Source organism: Leopardus geoffroyi, chromosome C3, assembly GCF_018350155.1.
Source record: "Leopardus geoffroyi isolate Oge1 chromosome C3, O.geoffroyi_Oge1_pat1.0, whole genome shotgun sequence".
Lineage (NCBI taxonomy): Eukaryota > Metazoa > Chordata > Mammalia > Carnivora > Felidae > Leopardus > Leopardus geoffroyi.
The window spans coordinates 91935978-91960696 of record NC_059338.1 but is presented as its reverse complement, the minus strand read 5'-3'; the positions used below and the strand labels follow the sequence as shown (position 1 = coordinate 91960696).

Here is a 24719-nt window from a genome sequence, read left to right as displayed (position 1 = left end):
ATTATCAGAACTGAATTAAAGGAGTGAATGCTTTATAAGCAGGTAGCAGCGGAAACAGCAAATAGTAAGTGCTCAATATTTGTTCATGGCTATCATCTCCATCACCGTCATCATCACTGTCATCATCACCATCATTTGGGAGTGGAAGCTTCTATGCTCCCAAGAAGCTCTTTCTGTGCAGTGCTGACAGAAGCTGAGAGAATAAGTGTGTGACCCAGACCTCTGCCAACTGTTGTGCTCTGAAGCCTTAGGTAGAAAGGTGTCATAAATATGCAAAACAGGCACTGCCACCAAAGCGAAAGAAGTGAGATGGCTTCTCCCTCAAGTGAGTTTTTCCATAAGAACTCACTAAGAAAATGGAGACAGGTTTAAAAGCTTTTTAAGACTTCACTAGTTTAGACCCACAAATTTTGCATTTTGGTAGCTTAAATGCAAACAAGAGTGTGCAGTGACATTCAAGTTCAGCTTTGGTGTTGGTAGAGTAAAGGGAAGAATCAGACTATACATATTAAAGAATTCAATGGGTGTTTTGTAGAGCAAATTGTATCTTCCAATTGGTACTTTAATAGCATGTTAGAAAGAAGCTAACTTCCCCACTATCTAGATACACAGTCAAAATTTTGCCAAGGAAGAATAAATATGATGGAGGGGTTCCTTTTTCACGGTGAGGACAAGTCACTGCTTTAACGTTTTCCTGCACTAGTTTGAGCAGCATCATGTACACACTTCTAATGTGCTTGTTCCACATGAAGATCTCACTAGCTCTACAAGAAGTACGTAGGGATTTTTATCAAATATGGCCTTATTCTAAAAATTACCAAATTCTAAATGTATTACCCAGTGTGGACCATGCCCTGGTTTTACTACCAGTCCCCGTAACATGTTTGGTTTGGATTGAAGCGTTCTTTAATCTCACCCACAACTCACGGGTGAGATCGTTATGGGGAACATCTGCACAGGGCGGGAAATCTAGAGTCTTTTCCCCACAATATCTTGAAAGATGCTTTCCTGTCCCAGAGTCTCTCCAATTTGGAACTGTGAATGAGGGGAAATGTCTAAGATGTTGTTAACACTAGCACAAAGTGGGGCTGCAAAAACGTAAACGTCTATGGCAGTAATAGCCGAGCTCTGTCTAGGACCCTGCCCATTCCCTTTTCCTCATTGGGATTAGATTAGAAGCTGCCAGAGAGCAGAGATTGTGTCTCATCTGATTTTTTATTTCTACCACCTAGCATTGCATTAATGGAACATATAAGAGGAGCACAATAAATGTTAAATGGGTGAATAGGTTTGTCTCTTGTCATACATTATGAAATCTTTCTCCATTCCCTTTGTTAATTCCACTTTTCTTTGGTAGGAGAGAGATACGTTGAGATCGCAAACGAAGAAACAAGAAAGAGTTAGGGAGAGCTCTTCTGGTTCCATTTCATATAAGAGGAGACGTAAAATTACAGCAAACCCTTTGTCATGTTCAAAATGATCCATCATTTGGGGAGCCCATGTCTCAAAAGGGAATGACTCCACTAAATGTAAAGTGCTGCTCAGACAAGAAAGGAGTTTTTTCATCTTGCAATGTTCTGCTAGATTTATAATTCTTGATCTCGATACGCCATGTATGACAGGGCCCTAGGAAGCAATGTCCCATGCAGGCTGGTAGGAAGACCCTGCTCTAGAACAGAAAAATCAAGGGACTTTAACCTGGACAACAGCTGGAGGGTAAATACAAGGTAGCACCCTGAAAGGAACTCACTTACCTAAATTAGCATAGTAGTAAGGAAAGTCTCCCAGATAAGATGAATACTGTGGTAGTACGAACAGTCCTCCAGGATGTTTGTTCCATATTAAACTGTTACGTGATATGTGCTTGAATATTCTGTCCTGAATAATCTAGAAAATAAAAACACAGTGTGTGGTGAGGATGAAACCCTGATGGTATTTGATAAGGAGCGTGTTCAGTCCAAATTTGGTGAATGATGACCCTCAAAGTAGCGACTACCCCCAAATTCTTCACAGATAAAAGCATCTGGGACACAAACAGAGTGACAAAGCAATGGAAGAGAGTGTGAGAGAGAAATAGATGAATTATGGCTAATCAAATTTCCTAATTAAACTTCAGTTTAACCATAAATTCTACCTTGGCTTTCTATAATAGTAAGTCCATTCTCATTTGAAAGCAGAGTGCATGGAACAGTTGCCTTGATGGTCAAGCCTCCAGCTGTGGTTCTAGATCCTTGCCAGGATGATCTATTCTCGGTCCACACACATATCCATGTGGAGACAGGGTGGGGAGGATACAGAAGGCATGGCACATTCTAGAAGCTGTTGAAGTTCTGATCTGTTCCTTTAATTTAGGAGGCAGATTTACCTGTCATATTTCATTTTCCTTCCAAAGTCAACTGTAGGACTTTGGCGTACTGGTTAGCTGACGTTTTTTACATTTCACCTCAAAAAGCAGTGAGTTAACAATTGCTCCAAACATCCCACATAATAGGACAAGAATCGTGGCATATAAAGACTAATAGCCATGCTAGTTCATTAGTTTCTTTGGACTTTGGGACCTCGCAGATCATTAAATTCTACATTTAGAGTCAAACATTCTCCCATCCTGAATCATTTGTCAGATGAACATGATTAGTCCACTTTACAGATTTCTCTCTGTGACTTTCAAACTCTTGTAATTATACCATCCACTCATTAAGATATGATTTGGCAAATAATTAACTTGATACAGGATCTCATGTTTGTAGCAATTTTTTTTTTTGCACTTAAAAAAAAAAGAAAAAGCCTACCATGCCTCTCAAGAGATTTAAGACCTAAATCATTATTTTCCAGGTTCCCATTTAATGCAACGTGATCTTAAGTAAAGACCATTTTAACTGGAGCTTTATTATTTGTTAAGGTTATTAACACATTTGTCTCATCCCACATAGTGATAGATAAGTAATAAAGCAAGCTACATTTATTTTTGCAAACCTTATCATGTTTATATTTCTTAATGAGAGAGAAGGAAGCAAGGAGGTAATTTGAAAGAACTCAAATATCTTAGTTTAGTGATTTCTGTATTTTCTCTTACTCCCAGATCAAAACTGCTAATTTTATATGGCTAGGTAATGGTTTCTAATTTGGTGGAGAGTTTAAGAAGCTAGCTAAAATATGAATGTTTACACTCTGTGGTACAACAGGGGTGTGTTAAAAATGCTGTTGTGTAGGCATTAATTATGAGAAACTTCTTATGGTTGTTAAGGGTTTTTATGTGGCTAACGATTTCACTTTCTATACCATTTATTCAAGTTTTATAATATTATTTATACCTTCCAAATCTACTGTCTATTTTCCCTTTTAGTTTTTCATTTAGATCCTCTTTTTTTGCTTTCCGAATTTATGTGGTCACTTAAATGAATTTGGACATCAAGACACAGAATAAATTGAAAGTAGACAGCATCATAAATCCGACATATATACGAATGACATGGAGCTCAGGATGCCACAAAGTGGTTCACCATTCACTTCGAGTCTCGGGGCAGTATGCTTCTCATTGTCATACTCCTTCTGGTTCAGTATCACAATATTGTTATCATTTCAAATTCAAGGATACAAGTTATAGCAATCTTCTGAGATACCAGTAGGCATGTTATACTCTCTTCAAATGAATCTTGATAGGAAGATATTGGTAAAGTTATAAGAGCAACAGGAAATGTTTAATTTAACCTGGGTCAAGCAACTTGCCATCTTTATGTCTCACTTTTCTCATTTGTAGTAAAATAAAATATCATGTAAATTCTAACAACCTCTCAGAATTTGTTAGGAAGAGCTGCCCAAGTTTTTATACTTAAGACTTGACTTTTTTGCCTTAAAAAAAGTCTCATTCCTGAATCCATTTTCTAGGCATAGATTTTTCCATTTGTACATAGTTTTAATATCACACATATTAGATATTATAGGTGTCTTTCCATATTGTTCATAGTATTCATGGGCTATGTATCCTAAAGGACCAACAATAGTGTAATTTTTTCCATGCAGAGCAATGAATATATTTACGAGTTAAAAATTTCCACATCTAGAATTGATTCATTTTTAAAATGTTTATTTATTTTTGAGAGAGAGAGAGGCAGAGAGAGGAGGGGACAGAGAATCCCAAGCAGGCTCTGAGCAGAGCCCAATGTGGGGCTCAAACCCACAGGCCGTGAGATCATGACCTAAGCCAAAATCAAGAGTTGGACTCTTAACCAACTGAGCCACTCAGGCGCCCCTAAAATTGATTCTTTAGAAGTTTGTCAAAGGGTATAAACACTGTTAAAACAGTTCATATGTACTGACAAATGTTTTCTAAAAGGTTTGTATCAACTTGCCTTCTCAAAAGTCTGAACAAGTATGGATCTCATCTCACCAAACAGAAAAGTCATTCTGTCCCTCTCCTAATGGCCAATTCTCCCTATTGCTACACTGGACAGCTCCTGGGGTCCTTTCAGGGGTCTAGAGCTCAATCTTTATCATTGTGGAAGAAGACACGACATTTAGAAGTTGGGCATTTCTTTGGCTATAAAGAAAATCAACACAAACATACACATAGATACATATATACTCATAATACAAAAGTTCTTCATTATAGACCCAAATGGTACCCTCGATAAGGATAATATTTCTCATTAATAGGAATTCAAATGGAAGAATGGCAGGCTCCTTATTTTTCTTTTTTTATGTGCCATCTGTCTTCTAAATAATGGACTACTGGTTACAGGTTACAGTCATTCTATGTGGCCCTGACTTGGTCTTTTGACCAATGCAATATTGCCTCTCACACACAGTGCCACCATATGCCACCTTACTCTGAGCCAAAGCATTCTATTTCCATTATTTTATTGATTTTAATATTTCACTGTACAACAGCATCAGCAATACCACGGTTTGAATGTGCATTGTTAGGTAACTGAAGACAAAAAATTCATAAAACTCCATTAAAAATGTGCTTTCCAAACTACCATTAGCTCTATTCATATATTATTACGATCTAGTGCACTTTTCTTTCACTCACCTTGATTCTGCCTGAGCTCGTATGGTTTAATCATTAGTGCCAGGTCACTGCTGTGCAATATTCTGACAAATAATGGAATCCATGAAGGAGCACTGTCTTTGCAATATTTGATCATTGTCCCATCATCACTTCTCAACTTGCATACACACACAAAAACCGAGCTCCAAAGAGACCAGCTCTATTAAATAGCTCCTTAATTCCAAGATGCAGAATGAGGAAGTTTCTATCGGACTGGAAATGCTAGCCAACTCCCAAGCATGACAGAGTGCAGTGCAGCGGAATGCACTAACAACTTGACCCTGGCATTGGAGAGAAGGCGTCCTGTTTTCAATTGTGTCTAAGCATTACCTACAACACTAAGGCTCATAATCTTCAAAGACTGAGTAATCCCCTTCCATGGCCTCATGTATAGCAAGCAAGGAAGACCCAAAGTTTTAGAGTCTGAGTGTAGAACATCCTGAAAACAAAGGATCCTCAAATCTATGTTGTCTAAGGGTAATTTTGAATTATCCTCATAACTTAGTAGCTCTAGTACAGACTGACTTATATCATCTAAGTTCTAAGACGAGGAGACATTTTTGATATGTGATACTTAGGTTGTTCTCATAAACAGGTTGGCTTTATTTGTGTATGAGGATGGCATTTCCTGCTATTTTCTCTGCTTTTCTAGTTACATTGAATTCTGGGGTAATCTGATTCTGAATTAAAAAGGGAAATTGGATGGTATCTTTCATGCAATTCGGTTGAGAGGTCAAACTGTTACAATCCAATCTTGGAACTATATATGGAGATTTGACAGTTGCTATAAATTTGAATGAAGTATATGGTTCATAGTGTTTTCAAAACAACTGTGTCGCTAAAGAACTGCATGGCTTAAATCCAAGGGGAAGAAGGCCTTTCCAGCAGAGATGACAACAGCTTGACTTAAGATTCTACTCTGATGAATATAACACATCCAACTGTTCTCTCGGGATAACTGCACACTGCTAACTGAATAGGCAAGAGACTGGCTCTATGCAGAATACTCAAAAGAAGTGTAATTAATGAGATACCATCTTTCATCTGGCAAATCTGCAAAGTTGTGTATGTGTGTGTTTTAATTATGATCCTTAAGGCTCACAAGAGCATAGCTAGAGAAGGTGTCCCCCCAGATGGCTTATGAGAGTCCAGACTGATGCATCCTTCTGGAAGGGTAATTTGGCAATGCTTATCATGAACCTAGACTCTGGCTCAGCAACAATCCCACGTTAAGGACTCTAGCCTAAAGAAATAGAGTTGTAGCCTAAAATACATGTAGAAACTCATTGCTTGGATAAAGATATCTAGATCTAGATCTATACAAAATAAATAACTAGAAACAACATTAATAGTCAATAATAGTAGGTTAGGTAAACAAGCAGAGGTCCGCCAAAGGATGACATACAGAGCAGGAAAAATGAAAACAGGTGGCCTCGGTATTTTAGAGTGGACAACTAATAGAGCAAAATCAACAGGCCAGAAACAGGGCGCCTGGGTGGCTCAGTTAGTTAAGCATCCGACTCTTGGTTTCGGCTCACATGATCATCTCATGGTTCATGGGATTAAGCCCCATGTTGGGCTCTGTGTTGATTATGTGGAGTCTGCTTGAGATTCTCTCTCCTTCTGCCTCTCCTGTTCTCTCTCTCTCTCCCAAAATAAATAAACATAAAAAAAAAAAAAAAACACAAAAGGCCAGAAACAGACTCAAAGATGCATAAATGTGGCATGTGACAATATTGAGGAAAGAAAACAATATGTTGGGACAAACTACACAATAATCTGTCAAAAAAGAAAAAAGATTTTTCAACATGGATCTTATATATGATCATATATATAAAGTAAATAGGATTAAACAGCTAAATGTAAAAAGTTAACCATGAGAGTACTAGAAAAATATAAGGGAGTGTGTGTATAAATTAAATTATTGGTCAAAAGATCTTTTCTAAACAGTAGTAGCAAATGAAAACGCCACAGATGAAAAGATTGCCTCATAATAGAAAGGGATACTACAAGTTGGGGGAAATATTTGCAACAAGAGAGTCAGAGGGTTAATATTTTTAGTAGAATAAACTCTTAAAAATTAGTGAGAAAAAGTGGGACAAAGTTGTGGCCATTTCTATTTCTTTGTGAGTTGCCTAAGAACTATGAAAAATATTCATTCTTACTAAAAGCCTAAGAAATATAAATTAAATAATAATGATTTATCATTTTGAAAGATATAATGTCCAATATTTTTTTTTTTTTAAAGATCAACCAGCTTCTTTTTTTTTTTTAATTTTTTTTTTTTCAACGTTTATTTATTTTTGGGACAGAGAGAGACAGAGCATGAACGGGGGAGGGGCAGAGAGAGAGGGAGACACAGAATCGGAAACAGGCTCCAGGCTCTGAGCCATCAGCCCAGAGCCCAACGCGGGGCTCGAACTCACGGACCGCGAGATCGTGACCTGGCTGAAGTCGGACGCTTAACTGACTGCGCCACCCAGGCGCCCCATAATGTCCAATATTGGTGAAAGTGAAAATTACCCAAAATAATAAAAACAGGTCTTCTCATATAAGCTGGAGGGAATATAAATTAGTTCTATTCTATTGCAGGAAAATTGACAACTTATTAGAAATCTTAGCATTTGTCACATTCTTTGAACCAGGACTTTGAATTCAAGGAATTAATCCTCAGGAAGTCATTTTGAACCTGCACAACAATTTGGTGCTGAGACTATTTGCCTCAACAATGCATATAAATATTTAAAAGGCAGAAACTACTGTAATGTCTTCAAATTGAGGATAATTAAAGAAATTAAGTGATATTATGAATGGAATATTATATGGTCACTAAAATCAGTATAGAAACATCTAACATGACAAAATGTTAACAGCATATTATTAAAAGCAGAAAAAACAGATTATAAACAAGTTTAGATTATATGTATAATCTAAATAAATTATATATATAAGTTATATATATGATTATATATTTTATATATATATATGATATATATATATATATATACACTGTGAAATCTTGGTTTGCGAGCATAATTCATTCTGGAAATATGCTTGTAATCCAAAACACTTGTACATCAAAGTGAATTTCAAGAACCATTGGCTCAGCTGTGATGATGTGACATTTGGCATCACGTACTAATATTGCAAGACATCACCCGTTCATCACGTTAAAGTTTAGTAGAAATGTTTGCGTGTCTTGAGGAACACTCACAGAACAAGTTACCTGCAATCCAAGGTACATATGGGCTCCATGTAGGCTCCATGCTCAGTGTGAGGCTTGAACTCACATTGAACAACCCTGAGATTAAGAGTCACGTGCTCAGGAGCCTGGGTAGCTTAGTCAGTTAAGTGTCCAACTCTTCATTTCAGCTCAGGTCATGATCTCATGGTTCGTGAGTTCAAGCCCCATGTCAGGTTCTGCACTGACGGTGTGGAGCCAGCCTGCTTGGGACTCTCTCTCTTCCTGTCTCTCTCTGCCCCTCCTCTGGTTGTTCTCTCTCTCTCTCTCTCAAAAATAAATAAATTTACCTTTGAAAAAAAAAAAGAGTTGCAAGCTCTACCAACCCAGATAGCCAGACACCCCTGAAAGACTATTCTTTAAATTAAAAAATGCAACATATGTATAAATTCACATAGAAAAAGCCAATATATATGTGTTTGTGCATACCTATACATAAATAGTGATTTTGTATGGGGAGATGATTTTATTTGTATGCTTTAAGTATTTTCCATTATACATGTACTTGTTTAAATAAAAAGCACTCATTCCACAAAGAAAAAGAATTGACATTCAACTTTCCTTAAGAAGGGCCCAGGAAGGGTCTTGGATGGAAGATAGGATAGAAAAGTAAGATCTATTATATACTCAGATCTGCTGCTATGAACAGAAGAGAAAATGCAATCAATGTTAAGGAATAAGAGCTTTGCTTACAATAAGGAAGCCCTTGGAAGCCATTCTGACCTTGTCCCCTTCATGGACTGGGCCTGGGTCCTAAATAGCCCCTTTCACCTAGGTCCAGGATGAAAAAAAAAAGTGCACCATTCATGAGAAGACTCTGACCAGAGCAGGGGCCCAGGCTAGGCTCGGGGCAAGTAAACACCCCACTGTGCTCATGGCATGACCAGCACAGGCTGTGGTACCCAGGATGGCAGGAGAACAGTGTTGTGGACAAGACAGGGTGATTTTCAATTTTCCTTGGTACTACTGAGACTTCTCAGTGTATGCTACAAATCCCATTAGCTTCTGGAGCAGTAAACACTTTTCCAAAGTAAATACTCCAAAGTGAGGCCACAAATGCCCCCGTTGCATTATGCGAACACCTCAGAATCACCTCAATGCTGTGCCTCACGAGAGGACCTCTGCTCTCCTTCCTGCAAGCCTGTAATTCATGAGTGTGCAGTTTCCTAAATCTTTTCTTAGCTTTTTGTGCTAGTGTGGTGTAGCCTCGGGCCATCACTATCTGTTCTACTTCCAAAGGTTTTAATCATCTCCATGCTTCCCTCTCCTTTTTCCCTCCTGCCTTAATAAAAAGCAACTTACAAGGGGCACCCATATGCCTAGAAGATTTTCTGCATTCATAAAGTTTAACACTTTCTGCACCAGAGAGGTGCAATCCTGATTTTCTTCTCGACACATCTTGATGCTGGTTTCTTCTCGACAACACTGATGCTGGTTGGGTTGCGCAGGTGGGGTTGAAAATTACTTTTGTTGTACCCCAATGCCATTGGTGTCCAATAAACTGCTTATATTTTTAGAATGGTAGAACATATTCCCTTACTTGGTCATTATTGGTTTTCTAAATGGGGTCCAGAAATATATCTTCAAAGGATGTCACTGAGTGTGAAGGACAGGAGGGTAGTCATTAACCACATACTGCTGAAATGATGTAAGACTGAGCCAATCTCTGTGTCAAGGAGTGGAATTTCTCCTCATGTCAGTTTTCTCCTATGGAGCTTTGTTAGGAATGGAGGGATTTGCTTGGGCTTGGCAGGGCAGGTAAAAGAGGGTTAACTGACATATCCAAGTACATAAAATTCAGTTTTGTCGCATTTGACTCAATTACACCTCACCAATAACAGACAAGAAAGCCAACAGAAGTGTATAAAGGACCATTATTCAAGACAAAGAGCTAAGTGGTCTCACTTACCTCTAGTGTAGTTAATACAATCTTCTCAACTGAAGAAAAATAAGCCTCCCACAAGAATTGTGTCTGCTGTCTAAGTGCTAGGATTTTATCCTGATGAATAGACCTGATTGTAGAAGGAATCTGTAACACAAGGTGAACACATAATAACTAGAACTGTAAAACAATGAGATACCATTTGATCAAAATAACCCACCTGGGTTAGGCTTTTATACTGCATAGCATTCAGGTTCTAGCGTACAGATCTCCCAAAAATCACCAATCCTTAAACTGAAATGCCCTTAAGAAGGTGTCAGGTACAGACAAACAATACTTACTGGGGATCAGCTTTAACCACCTTTAATGCATGGAAGTTAAAGTTACCTCTAAGATTTGGTAGCAGCTTATCAGTTGTTCAGGGTTCCACAAATCCTCAGTCCTGCACACAACCACATTCTATAGAGAAAGAAGCTATCAGCTTTGGGGAAAGGCTGGAAGATATCATCCTCCAAACACTTCCAAGACATGCCATGCCAGGGACAACAAATGATCTACAAAAGGGCTTTTAAGGGAATGTCTCTGAGTCTCTCCATTTAATCTGCAGCTGGACAGTCATTTCTATATGCACACACCTGCTACCTCACCCTGAGAGCTCTTCTGCTCCCCGACCTCTCTTCCTGCCTCTAGCACTTACCCCGATGATCTGCCAAACATCATCCATGTTCAGCCATCACTGTTCTCTACCAGGCTACATGATTTTAAAGGAGAGATCTATGCCCTGTCCATCATGCTACACATTTTAAGGCTAGAAGAGTGATTTTTATTCAAGAAATAAGAGTTAAACTGAACATGGCCATCTGAAGCCACCATAGGGATATCATTATTTTTTACCAGCAATATAGCTTAATGATTAAGCCCAGGGACACCAGAAGTTAGACCAAAGTGGGATTCTTGGCTCTAACATTTACCAGCTGTGTTTTCTTGGACAAGTTACTTGATCTCTCAAAGATTCTATTTCCTCATTTATAACATGGGGATACTGTACGAACATAACAAGGTTGTAATGGAGATTATCTAAGTGCTTTGCACAGTGCCTAGAACATGGGAAGCTTAATTAACATAGCAAATTATTACTACCACTATTTATTATTATTATTATTATTATTATTATTTACATAAGGGTCAAAGTTGGATCAATTGCTGTCTAATGTCTGCATGTGAATTTGCTTGGATCTGGAGCTCTGTCTGACATGTACTTCCTGGGTTTCTGGTCAGTTTGCTGGGCTTGCTCCCTATCTTCACCTATAGTTCAAGGTCTATTTCATTTATGGAGTCTATACTCTTAGAGAAGAGTCCTTGTGATTAGCAACTGCTCTCTTGTGCTCACCTCTTTCTGCATGCTTGCTTTGCTAATGTGTAACTAATCAGACAGATGTGGGGGCCTGGGCTGAAGTAGGGATGCTCTGTTAGCTGCTTTAATAAGAAAGTTACTCACGGCATTGTGACCAAGCCTGTATCTGAATTTCCACTAGGGGAGAAGGAGGTGGTAGCACATTTTTTGACTTAAGACTATTCTTCGAAGGAGCAATGAAACCGCCTCACAATAAGAACACAAGGACAAGCTCACTTGCTTTGGCAATATCCTAAAGCAGATACCAAATCTGTGCCCCAAAGTGTATATCTGGATGCCCACCACTGAAGAAGCATGGAGGCAACAGGTAAAGGAAAAGCAATGGCAGGCAAACATTAGCCCGGAATCAGAGCTCAAGGTCAAATGGAAGTAAAATACCCTTGGAGAAGGTAGAAAAACCATCCATATTGTGGATCCTTGCTACGTCAAAGACTATTTTTATTTACTGAGAAAATTACCAAGATTGCCAAAAAAGACTAGGAAAAAGCTACCATGACCAATTTCATGATCAGGTTCTCTTCTAAATGCCGATGATATTTTCTAAGAGTCCTATAGGTAGACTTCACTGTTTTGTCATGATCACAGGAAACCAGTCCATTAGAAAATGCCAAAAGCTACTGCCACTGTGTAGTCTCCAGAAAACTAAGTGGGCTGAAGTTATGAAAGAAGAGAAGGAATATCATACGTTAGCCTACCAGTACATTCCCCTCTTTTACAGAAGCCACAACTTGATGTTGGGACATCAAATAAAATACATGCTACCTGTTTGTATGTATAATATAAGTGACAGCCCTTTGCAAAGTGCTCTGGAAGAGAATTCCAAGTGACTGAAAAGACAAGAGTTCCAAGTTTTAATGGCATTTGGCTATTGGTTATTAATCTGCTTGTCCTGAGAGACAGGTATATGCGAGAGTGATAAATTAATTCCAATTTGGCCGGATTGTTCAGTGTGGCAGAACTCAATGAAGTCTTAATAAAAGGTCACGTATGGCAACAAAACTAATGGAATCTACCAAAATAGATATAGGAAAGCAACATTCAGCTCTCCTGGTGACATAATGACAAGAATATATTCAAATAAAAACATCCGAGCTGTTCTAAAACAAGAAACGAAAAATTGTAACATAACAACAACATTTCCCAGAGCAGACATTTGGGCTCGGTGCCAGCCCTTTACAACCATTGTCAACGACAGTGCAGTCGCTGTTCAATATGGAGGCAGCTGTGCAAAGACAGACTGCGTACGAGATGGGAAAACGAGAGCAAGTTTGGGTGGGTGCAGGATTGAAAACAAAATCTTCAGAGTCAAGCCAAAAACTGCTGTGGAAGGTGAAATACATATCACCTTTGGTGAAACATTAGAAGCTGGACAACCGCACTCAAGTATCCCGGAATGCCCTCCTGTCCAAGACAAACTCCCAAGTTATTCACATCAAATTCACAGGAGCATTGGTAAACAATGGGAGATATTAGGGCTGATGTTTTTTATTCCTTTTAGTTCCCAAACTTCCTGTAATGATCATGTATTATTTAAAAAAAAAAAATCATAAAAAGGAGGAAAGAGGCAACGTGGAAAGGACCCACACAGATCAGTTTTGTCTGGCCTTTCATGAGTCAATGTTTTCAGCATATGCCATTCTACCTGGGGAGGATTTTGCTAGGTGACATATTCTTCTTTTGTGTTGGAGGTCCCAGGGGCCATAGAGTGATCTACCTGAGTACCAGAGAGAAGCCATGTTTTGGGAGCTGTGTTCAGCTTGGCTTGCCTAATCCATAGCGCTCTTGATTACAGGTACGTCACCTGTTACTTTAGGAAGACTACTGTGTTACTTCACCAGCCAGCTAGCAGACTGGCCAGCAGCACAAGCAGAAGCAACAAGAGAGTTAGAAACTCAATTCTCTTTTTTTGTTTTTTAATGTTTCTTTATTTTGAGAGAGAAATAGAGAGCAAGAGGGGGAAGGGCAGAGAGAGAGGGAGACAAAATCCCAAGCACATCCCTGATGTGGGGCTCGAACCCACAAACCATGAAATCATGACCTGAGCAGAAATCAAGAGTCAGACGCTTAACTGACTGAGCCACCCAGGCGCCCCAGAAACTCAATTTTCCCAATAATTTTTTTTTTAAAGCTAAGACATTAAAAAAAACCATTCTACCGTATTGTGGCAGTTCAAGATAGAGTATACACTGCCATCAAAGGAAAACATTAAAATATTCTATAATTTTAGAGAAAGGAGTATGACAAATTATGTGGAACCTACAATATTATTACATGAAAGGGCTTTAGAAATCCTCAGTGACTGACAATTACTGCCCTTGGATTTCTCTGTATCATATTCCTCTCCCCAGGCAGCTCCTGAGAAGTTCAAACTTTTATTAGGTATCCTTGTAGAAGACTGGTTCACCATATATGAGTGGATTTATTTCTAGGCATTCTATTTTGTGCATTTGGTCTGTATCTCTCTCTATATGCCAGTACAATATCATTTTGATCACTGTAGCTTTGTAATGTATTCTGAAATCAGGAATTATGATGCTTCCAGCTTTGTCCTTTCTCAAGACTGATTTGGTTATTTGAGGTCTTTTGTGGTTCCATATGAATTTTAAAATTAGTTTTCTACTTCTGTAAAAAAATGCCATTGGGATTTTGATAGGGACTGCATTGAATCTGTAGATCAATTTAGGTAAGATGACCATTTTAATAATATTAAGTCTGATTTCTGCAATACAGGAGAACATGGATGAACCTGGAGGATATTAGGCCAAGGGACGTAAACCAGTCACAGAAAAGACAAATGCTGTATGATTCTACTTACCTGAAGTCTCTAAAACAGCCAAATTCATAGAACTAAAGAGAAGAATGCTAGTTGCCAGGGTTGGGGGTGAGGAAGAAATGGGGAGTTACTAATCAGTGGGCATAAAGTTTCAGTTAAGCGAGATGAATAAGCTCAAGAAATATGTAGTACATTTCCCCACAGTCAGCAATAATGTATCGTGCATTTAAAAATAAGAGGATAAATCTCATCTTAAGTGTTCTTGCTACAGTAAAACAAAACAAAATAAAATAAAATAAAATAAAATAAAATAATAAAATAGAGATCCAAATAGCAAAAAAATACATTAAAAAAACCAATTTTATCAGAGGCCGCTCTTTTAAATATACATGTTAAAGATTAACACTGCTCAGGCTCCCAGACCAGATCATTTGAGCAATGATAACACTAATTATACGAATCAACCCTAGAGACCTCCCTCTTTCTGAAAATTAATCTGAAGGCAATTACAGAAACAAGGGAAAGGAATATGGAGTGGCAGGATGGTACAAAAGCTCTCTTGTATCATTTCTAAAACTCCTGGGTAGGGAAGAGGATGGGTGTACACTTCTTCTTCCTTTCAAGTTCATGCCCTTCACCTGCCACTTCTCCTTTTCCAAATATATTCCCTAGACCTGGGTGGATTTTGTGTTGGAAAGTGAACAATGTCATATTAAATAACTTCATATTCGCCACGACACAGGCAATTTTCTCCTGATAAAATTTCTTTTATAGAGCTGACCTTTTGGATTCATCTTCTTTGAAAGTTTGGATGGCGGCAGCAATAATACACTCATCTGCTGAAGGCTGGAGCCCCTTCCTTACCTGTAATAACAATCTCTCATCGCCTATGACGGCAGCTTGGTTCCAATTAATCACTTCAGAGAATGGCAACTCCCATCCATTGCTGAGCATCACAGGGACACAGGCAGCCTGGGTGAGGAAGGGGGCATTCATGAGTGTGAACGAAGCAGCAGGGGGGCATTCCAATCAGAGGTGACATCAGTGCAAATTCAATTACTGGCATTTCTTGCTTGGATCATTGCATGGATCCTGGACTGCTTGGTCCAGAAGAAAAGTAAACTTACGGGGGTGCCTGGGTGGCTTAGCTGGTTAAACTTCTGACTCTTGATTTTGGCTCAGGTCATGATCTCACAGTTTATGAGTTTGAGCCCCATGTCAGGCTCTGTGCTGAGGGTGCAGAACCTGCTAGGGATGCTGTCTCTGTCTCTCTCTCTCTCTCTCTCTCTGCCCCTCACCTGCTCATGCTCTCTCTCTCTCAAAATAAAGAAAGTTAAAAAACCAAAAAGGAAAAGTAAGCTTATATGAGTTATCAAGTCATGTGAAGGCTGTACATATCCAGCCAAGATTTTAATGTTTGCAAGTCTTGCCCTCAAATGCTAAAACCCCATTTCTATTCTAGTACATGGTTTGGCTGACCTTACCTCCATGGAGACGGCTGGCCTTGTTTGAGAAGTTTTATTGATGTAACAAAATCATGCACCAACAATATCCTAGCATAAAACCAACCTTGAATATAAACAGTTTTGTCAATGTAACTGCCACAAGTCTGCTTGTGAAGTGGTTTATCCCACTGTCAGGTGCAACAAAGAGCAAAATGGGGCTTGGCATTCCTAATGAAGCTTTTTGTGGACTTAACTATTACAGGGTGTTCACCCTTCCCTTGCTGTGCAAACATCTGAGCCAGAACCTTGTTCCGTGTCACTGTGGAGGGATCCAAACCACTGTCGTAACAATGTACTGTCTGCACAGTGATCTGACAGCCAAGAAACGCCAGGCTAAGGACACGGGTCTGGTTCCAAAGCAGAGAACAATTTGCTTCATGCCACATCTGAACGAGGCTACCAGAACATTAGTGACCGTATGCTTCACGGAACACAGAGTGCACTGGAAAGGACCTTAAAGAAAAGGAAGCTCTTCTGTTGAAGGACATGACAGAATGGCATATGTTACAGAGTACGGTGCAAAAAGCATAGATTCTGGCAAGGTGCAGAACACAGAGGGGGAAGAACAGAGAGGCCAAGAGGTAAGGAGTGGAGGAGGAGAATCTTAGCAGGGAGCACGCTTTCTCGAGATCCAGGAGGGCTGGTTGCAACTCTCAGGTGGTTAATGTCGGACAAGTGTCTCATCAGGTGAGGCATTTCTGCAGAGTGAGGTTAATGAGCAGAACCTCACACAGGCCCCGGAGCTGCCGAGCCTCAGAATAGCTGGGCCAAGTGAATAGCGTGACCCATTGTGCATCACTCTTGGAATTTAGAGGCACCTTCTGAGGAGGATGGGCAGAAAAGACAATTTGCTTTTTTTTTTTTTAATTAAAAAAAATTTTTTAAACATTTATTTTCAAGAGACAGAGATCGAGTATGAGTGGGGGAGGGGCAGAGAGAGAAGAGAGAAGGGGACACAGAATCCAAAGCAGGCTCCAGGCTCTGAGCTGTCAGCAGAAAGCCTAATGTGGGGAGCGAACCCATGAACTATGAGATCATAACCTGAGCCGAAGTTGGACACTCAACTGATTGAGCCACCCAGGTGCCCCAAGACAATTTATTTTTTGGAAGCACCACCGATAAGCCATTTTCTTTTTTCTTTTCTTTTCTTTTCTTTTCTTTTCTTTTCTTTTCTTTTCTTTTCTTGTCTTTTCTTTTCTTTTCAATGCTTACTTTTGAGTGGGGGGAGGGGCAGAGAGAGGGAGACAGAGGATCTGAAGCAGGCTCTGCACTGACAGCAGAGAGCCCGATGTGGGGCTTGATCTCACAAACTGCGAGATCATGACCTGAGCCGAAGCCGGATGCTTAACCAACTGAGCCACCCAGGTGCCCCCAATAAGCCATTTTCTTAAGCCAGTGCTCTTGAGACCGGCTTCCAGGAGCAGAATAGTGTCTGCAAGGCTGCTGTTGGGCAGTCAGATCCACCCTCTGTCGGCAAACATGTCTCTGAAGAACACCTCCTCCCTGGTGGTGAAACCGTTGAATCTTCTCAGGTCCAAAGACAAGGAGTGAATCCTCTTTCCGCCCCCTCTCTTATAAAAAATGTCACAGACTTTCTTGGGGAAACAGATTCCAGGTGTTCAAGGCAAACTATGCATTCTGCTTAGATCCCCGCAGAAGGGTTAAGGTTAAACCCACCCTGACTTCAGTCCTCAGCCCTATTCTGGGGAGGTCTCAGGGTCTCTTACCTGCAGAGCCTCCAGGAACCTGAAGGACCCAAGCCTGCGACCACGAGGAACCAGACAGAAAGTGGCATTGTGCAGCATTTCCCGATAATCATACCTAGAAGGAGAGGAGGAACAATCAGGAACAATCAGCAGACGAAGACCCATGAGGAGTGGTGGGGTGTGGGGAGGGGTCAGTGAACATCTGCGGGTGTATACGTAACATGGAATTACCCAGAGCAGCTCAGGAGACACGCTGGGCAGGCAGTTCTCACTTCCCCTTTGGGGAGTGGGGGGTGTTGCATGAACAACAAATGTGAACTTTCACGAGGGGCAAAGTAGTTAGGGTGTTTTGCAAGCAGTACATGAAAGGCAAGTCTGATGTTCCCAGTAACAATTTGGCTTGCCCATGGTTTGCTTCCAAAAATCAGATTTTTTGTGTCTTGATGAAATGTCTTGTCCCCATGAGCTTAAAAGCAAAAGATCACAATGAGTAGTTCTTGTTTAATGCCATGTCATTCAGCAAAACTAAGACTGTCCTTGTTCCCCACCCCACAAAACCATGCTGTTAAAACCTACCCAGGAAACCTCCATTACAAGCACAGAACATTTACTTTCTCCTTCAAGCTGGAGTTTCTACGTTTAACCAAGAATATGCAGCGATGCCAGACAAATACTCATATGTAAGAATGGATAATATAACTTACAGGGGAAACACAAGAGAGACAGAAGGAGCTGGCCTAAGAAATGTGAAAATAAGAATAACAGGAGAAAAAAAAAGCATAGCGTGGGGGGCGGAAAACCAGGGTGCAGAAGAGAGGATTGTTTCTTTTACTCAGATACCACTTGACGGTACAACACGGTTCTTGCGCTTGAAAAAAGGCAAAATATAACATGAGCGCCGGCTGTCTCTTTAGGCTGGGGAAGTGCAGGAAAGGCGACAAGCATTTCATTTTGTTTAGGGATATCCCCTTAAAAGTGGCTTCCGCAAACACATTCCTAAACACGCAGTTTCAGGTTCATTATGAGTTTAAGCAAACTTGGGGAAGCAGAAATGGCTCGTGCCCTGTGCAAGCCTAGATTCTCAGAGCTAAGATGAAATCACTCTCATTTTTCAAGAGCTTGCAATGCTCGGCAGACAGGTGTGACTTTGACAGTAGCATATGTCACCAGCATTTTCTGACTCTAATAGTCTAATTTAATCATAGCCTGAAGGCATCGGATTCTTCCCTCCTCGTTTTGGGATACTGATATATACATTTATATTTTTAAAGTCCACATCTATTTTTATATTCTCATACAAACTAGGCATATGGGAGTAAGCCAATTTTCAATTATAAACCCGTCATTAAGAAGAGACATCATGCAAAGGACCATTTGCTTAAACAAGCTTGTACAACTAATTTGCACAAGAAAAGGTCACCATGAATGGATTAAGATTATCTCCATTGAGAGTAAAATAAAAACCCTTGCTGCATTAATTAAACTGCAAAATAGACTTGAAAGTAGAAAAGATTTTTAAGAGGGCTCAAATTTGGCTAAATAAGAAATATTAAATTATGATGGTAATGCCTTCTCCTTTGCTCACCAAACACAGGGAAGTAATTGATAAGTATCTTCAAATTCAACTGTTAAAAAATGTCTGGCTCTCTCCCTTAACCGATGAAGAGGGAAATATGTGCACACACACATATACTTATAAAGTTTAAACTCAAATTGTTTTAATATAAAAAGGTCAAATATACTTCAGACTACAGCAAAGTTTAGTAAGTGCCCAGAATAGAAACCCCTGAGGGATTAGCAAAGAAGGTCCTACACCCTCATCATTAGGCTGCTAAAAATGTAGAACCCTATTAATGTTCTGGATTGTAACAAGTTTCAAAGTTGCCAGTTGCAGAATTTACTTTGGGGAAGGAGTAGAGGTAGAGAGAAGGCAGAAAACTTACAGCAAAAAAATCACCTGACAGTTATTCTAGGGTGTTGGTTTTTAAGTGGTGGCACAGGAGTATTTGCTGATGTAGGGGATAAAGCTTACATGATTGAAGCTTGTGTTCATTCATACAGCAGGTAAAGGGAGATGTGGGATGAACATCCTTGCCACTAGGTAGCTGTGACATTAGGAATGAAACACATGAGCACTCCGGGCCTTACTTTCCTCATCAGCAAAATGACTAGAGATCATCTGAACACTCCATTATTCTTTATGTTATTTTTAGGTGAGGAAGAAGAATGTTCTGGGGTGCATGGGTGGCTCCGTCAGTTGATAAGCATCCGACTCTTGATTTCAGCTCAAGTCATGATCTCACAGTTCATGGGATGGAGCCAGTGTAGGGCTCTGCACTGAGTGTGAAGTCTGCTTGGAATTCTCTCTCTCTCTTTCCCTCCCCCTGCTCATGGTCACACACACTCTCTCTCTCAAAATAAAGAAACAAACTTTAAAAAAAAAAAAAAAAAAGAGAAGAATGTCCTTTCAGAATATCCCACTGCTCCAAAGGTTTCCAAAACCCTTGTATAAATGTATGTGTGCATATATATATATATATATATATATATATATATATATATATATACATATATGCATATATATATGTATAAATATCTGCTCATGTGTATACAATGTATGTTTAACACATAAAGACATATACAGAACATGTGCACACAAAACTTAGAACAATGATTTTCAGACTTCTAACCATGCTCAGCCCGTCAGCCAGCCTCTCTTTTGGGCTCTAGTGAGAGGGAACCTATGAATGGATAAGTGTGTTCTAACTGAGGGAGTAATGATACCCTGAAAGGGGGGCAGTTTTCCCAGGCGGGCCACACTTGTGTTTGGTGCCCTCCCACTCAGCCTTTCTGGGACCCATCTCTCCATTTTGGTGTTCTCACACACCCACATATACCTCATTCTTGATGCTTGAACTCATTCAATTTTTTAGTCACTGTCTCAAAAAACACTATGTCCCAGGCCCTGTTCTAGTCCTGCAGATGTTGTGCAGAGAAGACCCTTCTCCAGTCACTAGGCTTATCAAGGAATCATCAAGGAATCATCTGATAATTAGGAGAGGCTGATCAGAACTCCAGGTGTAAAATGACCTGGAAATCTGCATTATAAAGTACACTCGAGAAGGCTGGCCTTGCAAAGGGAGACACTAAGGAACTCTGGACACTCTCCCTAACAAAACAACAATTTAACTGGTAAAAATTATTTAAAAAAAAACCCCAAAACCAAAAACCTCATTCATTTAAATTTTCTGGAAATTGTCCTAAAGGTCTAATGACAAATGGAAAAACATTTGTTCGGGAGAAGCTACAGAATCTTGGCAAGAACACTGAGTGTCTGTGGCGTTTGAACCATGGTCTGCTCCATTACCAACCCCTCCCAGCTCTGCCTCATAGAATCTCCATCTCAGGCAAGTTCAGTCAAGAAGGCTGGGCTCCTTCTCCCACAAGTTGCCGTCAAGAAAGTGAAAAGACAACCCACAGCAAAAAGAAAATATCTGAAAATCATTGATCTGGTAAGAGACTGTTATCCAGAATATGTAAAGAATTCTGACATTCAACAATCAAAAGACAAATAATCCAATCTTAAAACAAGCCACGAATTGACTAGATATTGTTCCAAAGAAAATACACAAAATGCCAATAAGCACAAAGATCCTCAACATCATTAACCATTAAAGAAAGGCAAATCACCCACGAGGATGGCTATCATCAAAAGGACAGGTGAGAACAGGTGCTCATGAGGCTGAGGAGAAATTGGAACCCTCACATATTCCTGCCGGGAATGTAAAATGGTGCAGTCACGTTGGAAAAAAGTTGGGCAGTTTCTTTTAAAACTAAAAGTGGGATTAGCATATGACCCAACAATTGCACTCTTGGGCATTTAGCCCAGAGAAAATGAAAACTTATTTTCACGCAGAAACTTGTCCATGAATGTTCACAGCAGTTTTATCCTTAATAGCCCCAAACGGGAAACTATCCAAATGTCCTTCAATGGGTGAATAATTCAACAAACTGTGGTACATCTACAGCCTAGAATACTTCTCAGCAATAAAACGAAATGAACTATCGATACACACAACATCCTCAAGGAAATTATGCTAAGTGAAAAAGCCAGTCTCAAAAAGGTGAACACTGCCTTATTTATTTATATAGCATTCGTGAAGTAACATAATTTTAGGGATACATAACAGATTAGTAGTTACGAAAGGTTAAAGATGGGGGAGAAGGACAGGCAGAGAGAGGACAGGTCAAGTGAGGGGGACGGGCTTCTCAGAGGGATGAATTCTCCCCTATTAAGTTTAGAAGTGTAAATCACATCAGAATCATAAACATCTTCAAAATGAGAGGTAATTAACACATGATATCCTAAGCAAAAAGGTAAGTAGATAGGGCAGGCAACTAATCTCAGACACCTTTCCACTTCAAGTCAATAAATGGTTTTGTTACCCTCTTCAGATGGGCATTAAGTTCCCCATTGTGTAGGTGGTGATACAGAAGTTAGGGCAGTTTTTATAAATGGCTGCAAAGAAAAATGCAATAAAGTGACACGGCCTGAATTTAACCTAGAAACCAGGAACCACTCTATGGCCGTAATAATTTTCGCCTTAAAGTTGTGCCGAATAAAGGATGGGATACACCCCATTTAAAATGGGCCCTGTAACAATGCAAAATTGAAGTCCTCCCCCCCATATGAAACACATCGTAGCTGGTGGCAATTCAGTGTACCCAAGGAAGGGGGGGTCAGCGTAGCAAGTGCAGGGTTCCCCAAGTGCCTTCCCCCACAGGAACATCATCCACACCCCCTGGGAACTTTGTGGAAATGGGAATGCCCAGCCCACCAAGGCCCACTGGTGTAGAAACTCCAGAGGAAGGGCCCAGAATCCTGTTGCCACAAGCCCTCCAGGTAATTAGGACGCATCCTAAATTTTGTGCGAAGAGCTCACAGAAAATTTGAGTTAAGAGGTCAGGAACACAAAGCTTTGTGGGTTAAGCAGCTTTAGACACAGCCAAACCTGGGTTCCCCTTTGCTATTTACAAGCTGGGTGATCTTGGGAAAGTTATTTGACGAAATCTCAGGTTTCCTGGTGGGCAAATGGAGATACTTCTACTGTGAGGCTTAGCTGGTACAATTTAACTGAAGCACGGGCATATCCTAACCCATCCATAAATGGTAGCTATTATCATTAGAGCTGAAGGAAGGCAACAGAATATAATGGAAAACAAAGCCGACCTGAAAAGTTAGAGGACCTGGCTTGAGGAACCTGGTTCTGGATCTGCCACTTCCTGTATGGCCCTGTGTAAAAGAAGTTCTCCATGCTTCAAAGCAGTTAAGATCAAATGAGATCGAGTCCGTGCCCTATAAACTGCAATGCACTAGGCAAACTGTAAGCTGTTGTGGTTAATTACATCGGGACGAGAGGAATAAAAACATTAAAAAAATAATAATAATGAAAAAAGAAAAGAAAGAACAGATTCCCCAAGACAGAGCCAGAGACAAATGTGGAACAGACCCTTTAAAATAAAATGCAAACAGAAGCTGGGAATCACAACAGAACAGCAGCTTCTAATTGAAAGGATTTTGCCTTATTTTCAAAAGCTACACAGACAAGGATGCTGCCGGTGCAGCGTGCCCACCGGCCGTCCCGTGCTTCCCTCAACCCCTCTGTAGCACACACAGTTGCCATGTGAGCCTGCTTTTTGCTAATCAAAGAATCAAAGAGGATAGGGAAGAAGCCAAGCGATCCAGCCTCTCATCTCTGTAGTCATGCAATTCCAGTCTCCCCGTGATGTTGCTACAGTTTGTCTCAAGTATTTATTTATAAAGTGAACATCTACGCTATCTGTTCCCTCCAGTCCCCATCCTCATAAGTACTTAATCTTCTTTGCTTACACCCAGGTTTGAACTGTATCCTTTAGGAGAAAAAGAAAGAAAACAAAACCAATGTATGGCCGCTGTAGTTCCATTAAGTACACTGGATGAGGGAAATAAAACATGGTCCTTAGCACCTCCCCTGTGCTTTCTTTCACTCACTCAAACAACATCAATTAGCTGAATGCCTACCATGTGTCAGCACTCCTCAAAGAACCAACGGTCCAGGGAAAAGGCAGATGTGTTATCAACTGATTGTTATTCAGTGAGGGAATATGATGATCAATGATTATTATATATCGGTAGGATGGAGGCATGAGGTGGAGATTATGCAGAGAAACAACAGCGACAACTTGGCTTTGGTGGGGAGAGTGAGAAGCAGGGATGCCTCCAGGAGGAAGGGAGACGGAGCTAATTATTAATGGAAGAGCAAGAATCAGCCTGGTAAGGCTGAGAGGAGGCAATTGGCATTTCTGGGGGTAGAAACAGACAGTGGGAGCAAACACCAAGATGAGAGAACCCACCGCAGTTTGGGGAGGGCGAGGCAGTGGGGGGGGGGGGGAGGGGAGTGAAACTACCAGTAGGGCGGGGTCCCACTGGGAGGACAATGTGTGGTATCTCCTGGAGCTCAGACATAATCCTGTGTGGTGGATTGAGTCACTGAAGGGCTCAAGCAGAAGAAGGACATGCTCCCAATGGCATTCTTACAACTTGATAGAACACAACTTCACGGGCGAGTGCTTAGTGCAGACAGTCTGATAACCTTGCCAACAATGCAGGTCACAACTATGGAGCCATAAAGGGCTCCACTTGCACGCTTTCTGATACCAAAGAGCCTCTGCCTTCCACCACACCATGCTGCCTCTTTGGTCAGCTCACACAAATGCAAGGTCTGAAAGTGCATTTCTTTCTTTCTTTTTTAGTAATCTCTGCACCCAACATGGGGCTCGAACTCACCACCCCAAGATCACGAGTCACGCTCTCCACTGACTGAGCCGGCCAGGTGCCCCTGAAACGTTTCTTATGGAGCGAATCCCTAAGCAGTTCATCTAGTCAAGCACTGGTAACAAGTTGCTACCGCTAAGAGGACCCTTTCTCCTCTACTCAAAGCCCTGCATCATGTCACGTGAGCAGTTTGGTCCCAGATGGTGCTCTGTTTTTATTCACCATGTTGCCTTAGACCCCTTCTTGGACTTCACAGATTCAACACGTAAAATTTCAATGACTTTTGAGAAAACCCAAAGCCCATAACATGTAATAACATGAAATTGGCCCAAGA

At 40.4% G+C, this 24719-nt stretch overlaps 1 protein-coding gene across 1 annotated transcript in view; it reads right to left on the bottom strand.

The window, feature by feature from the left end:
- Positions 1-24719, bottom strand: part of EXT1 (exostosin glycosyltransferase 1) — a 287950-nt gene that overhangs the window by 18713 nt on the left and 244518 nt on the right. Inside the window, exons 2-5 of the mRNA XM_045453851.1 lie at positions 17593-17686; positions 15225-15332; positions 10201-10320; positions 1755-1887 (exon numbers count right to left, since the gene is read on the bottom strand). Of these exons, the coding sequence (XP_045309807.1) occupies positions 1755-1887; positions 10201-10320; positions 15225-15332; positions 17593-17686 (455 nt within the window). The remainder of the gene's footprint in view (positions 1-1754; positions 1888-10200; positions 10321-15224; positions 15333-17592; positions 17687-24719) is intronic.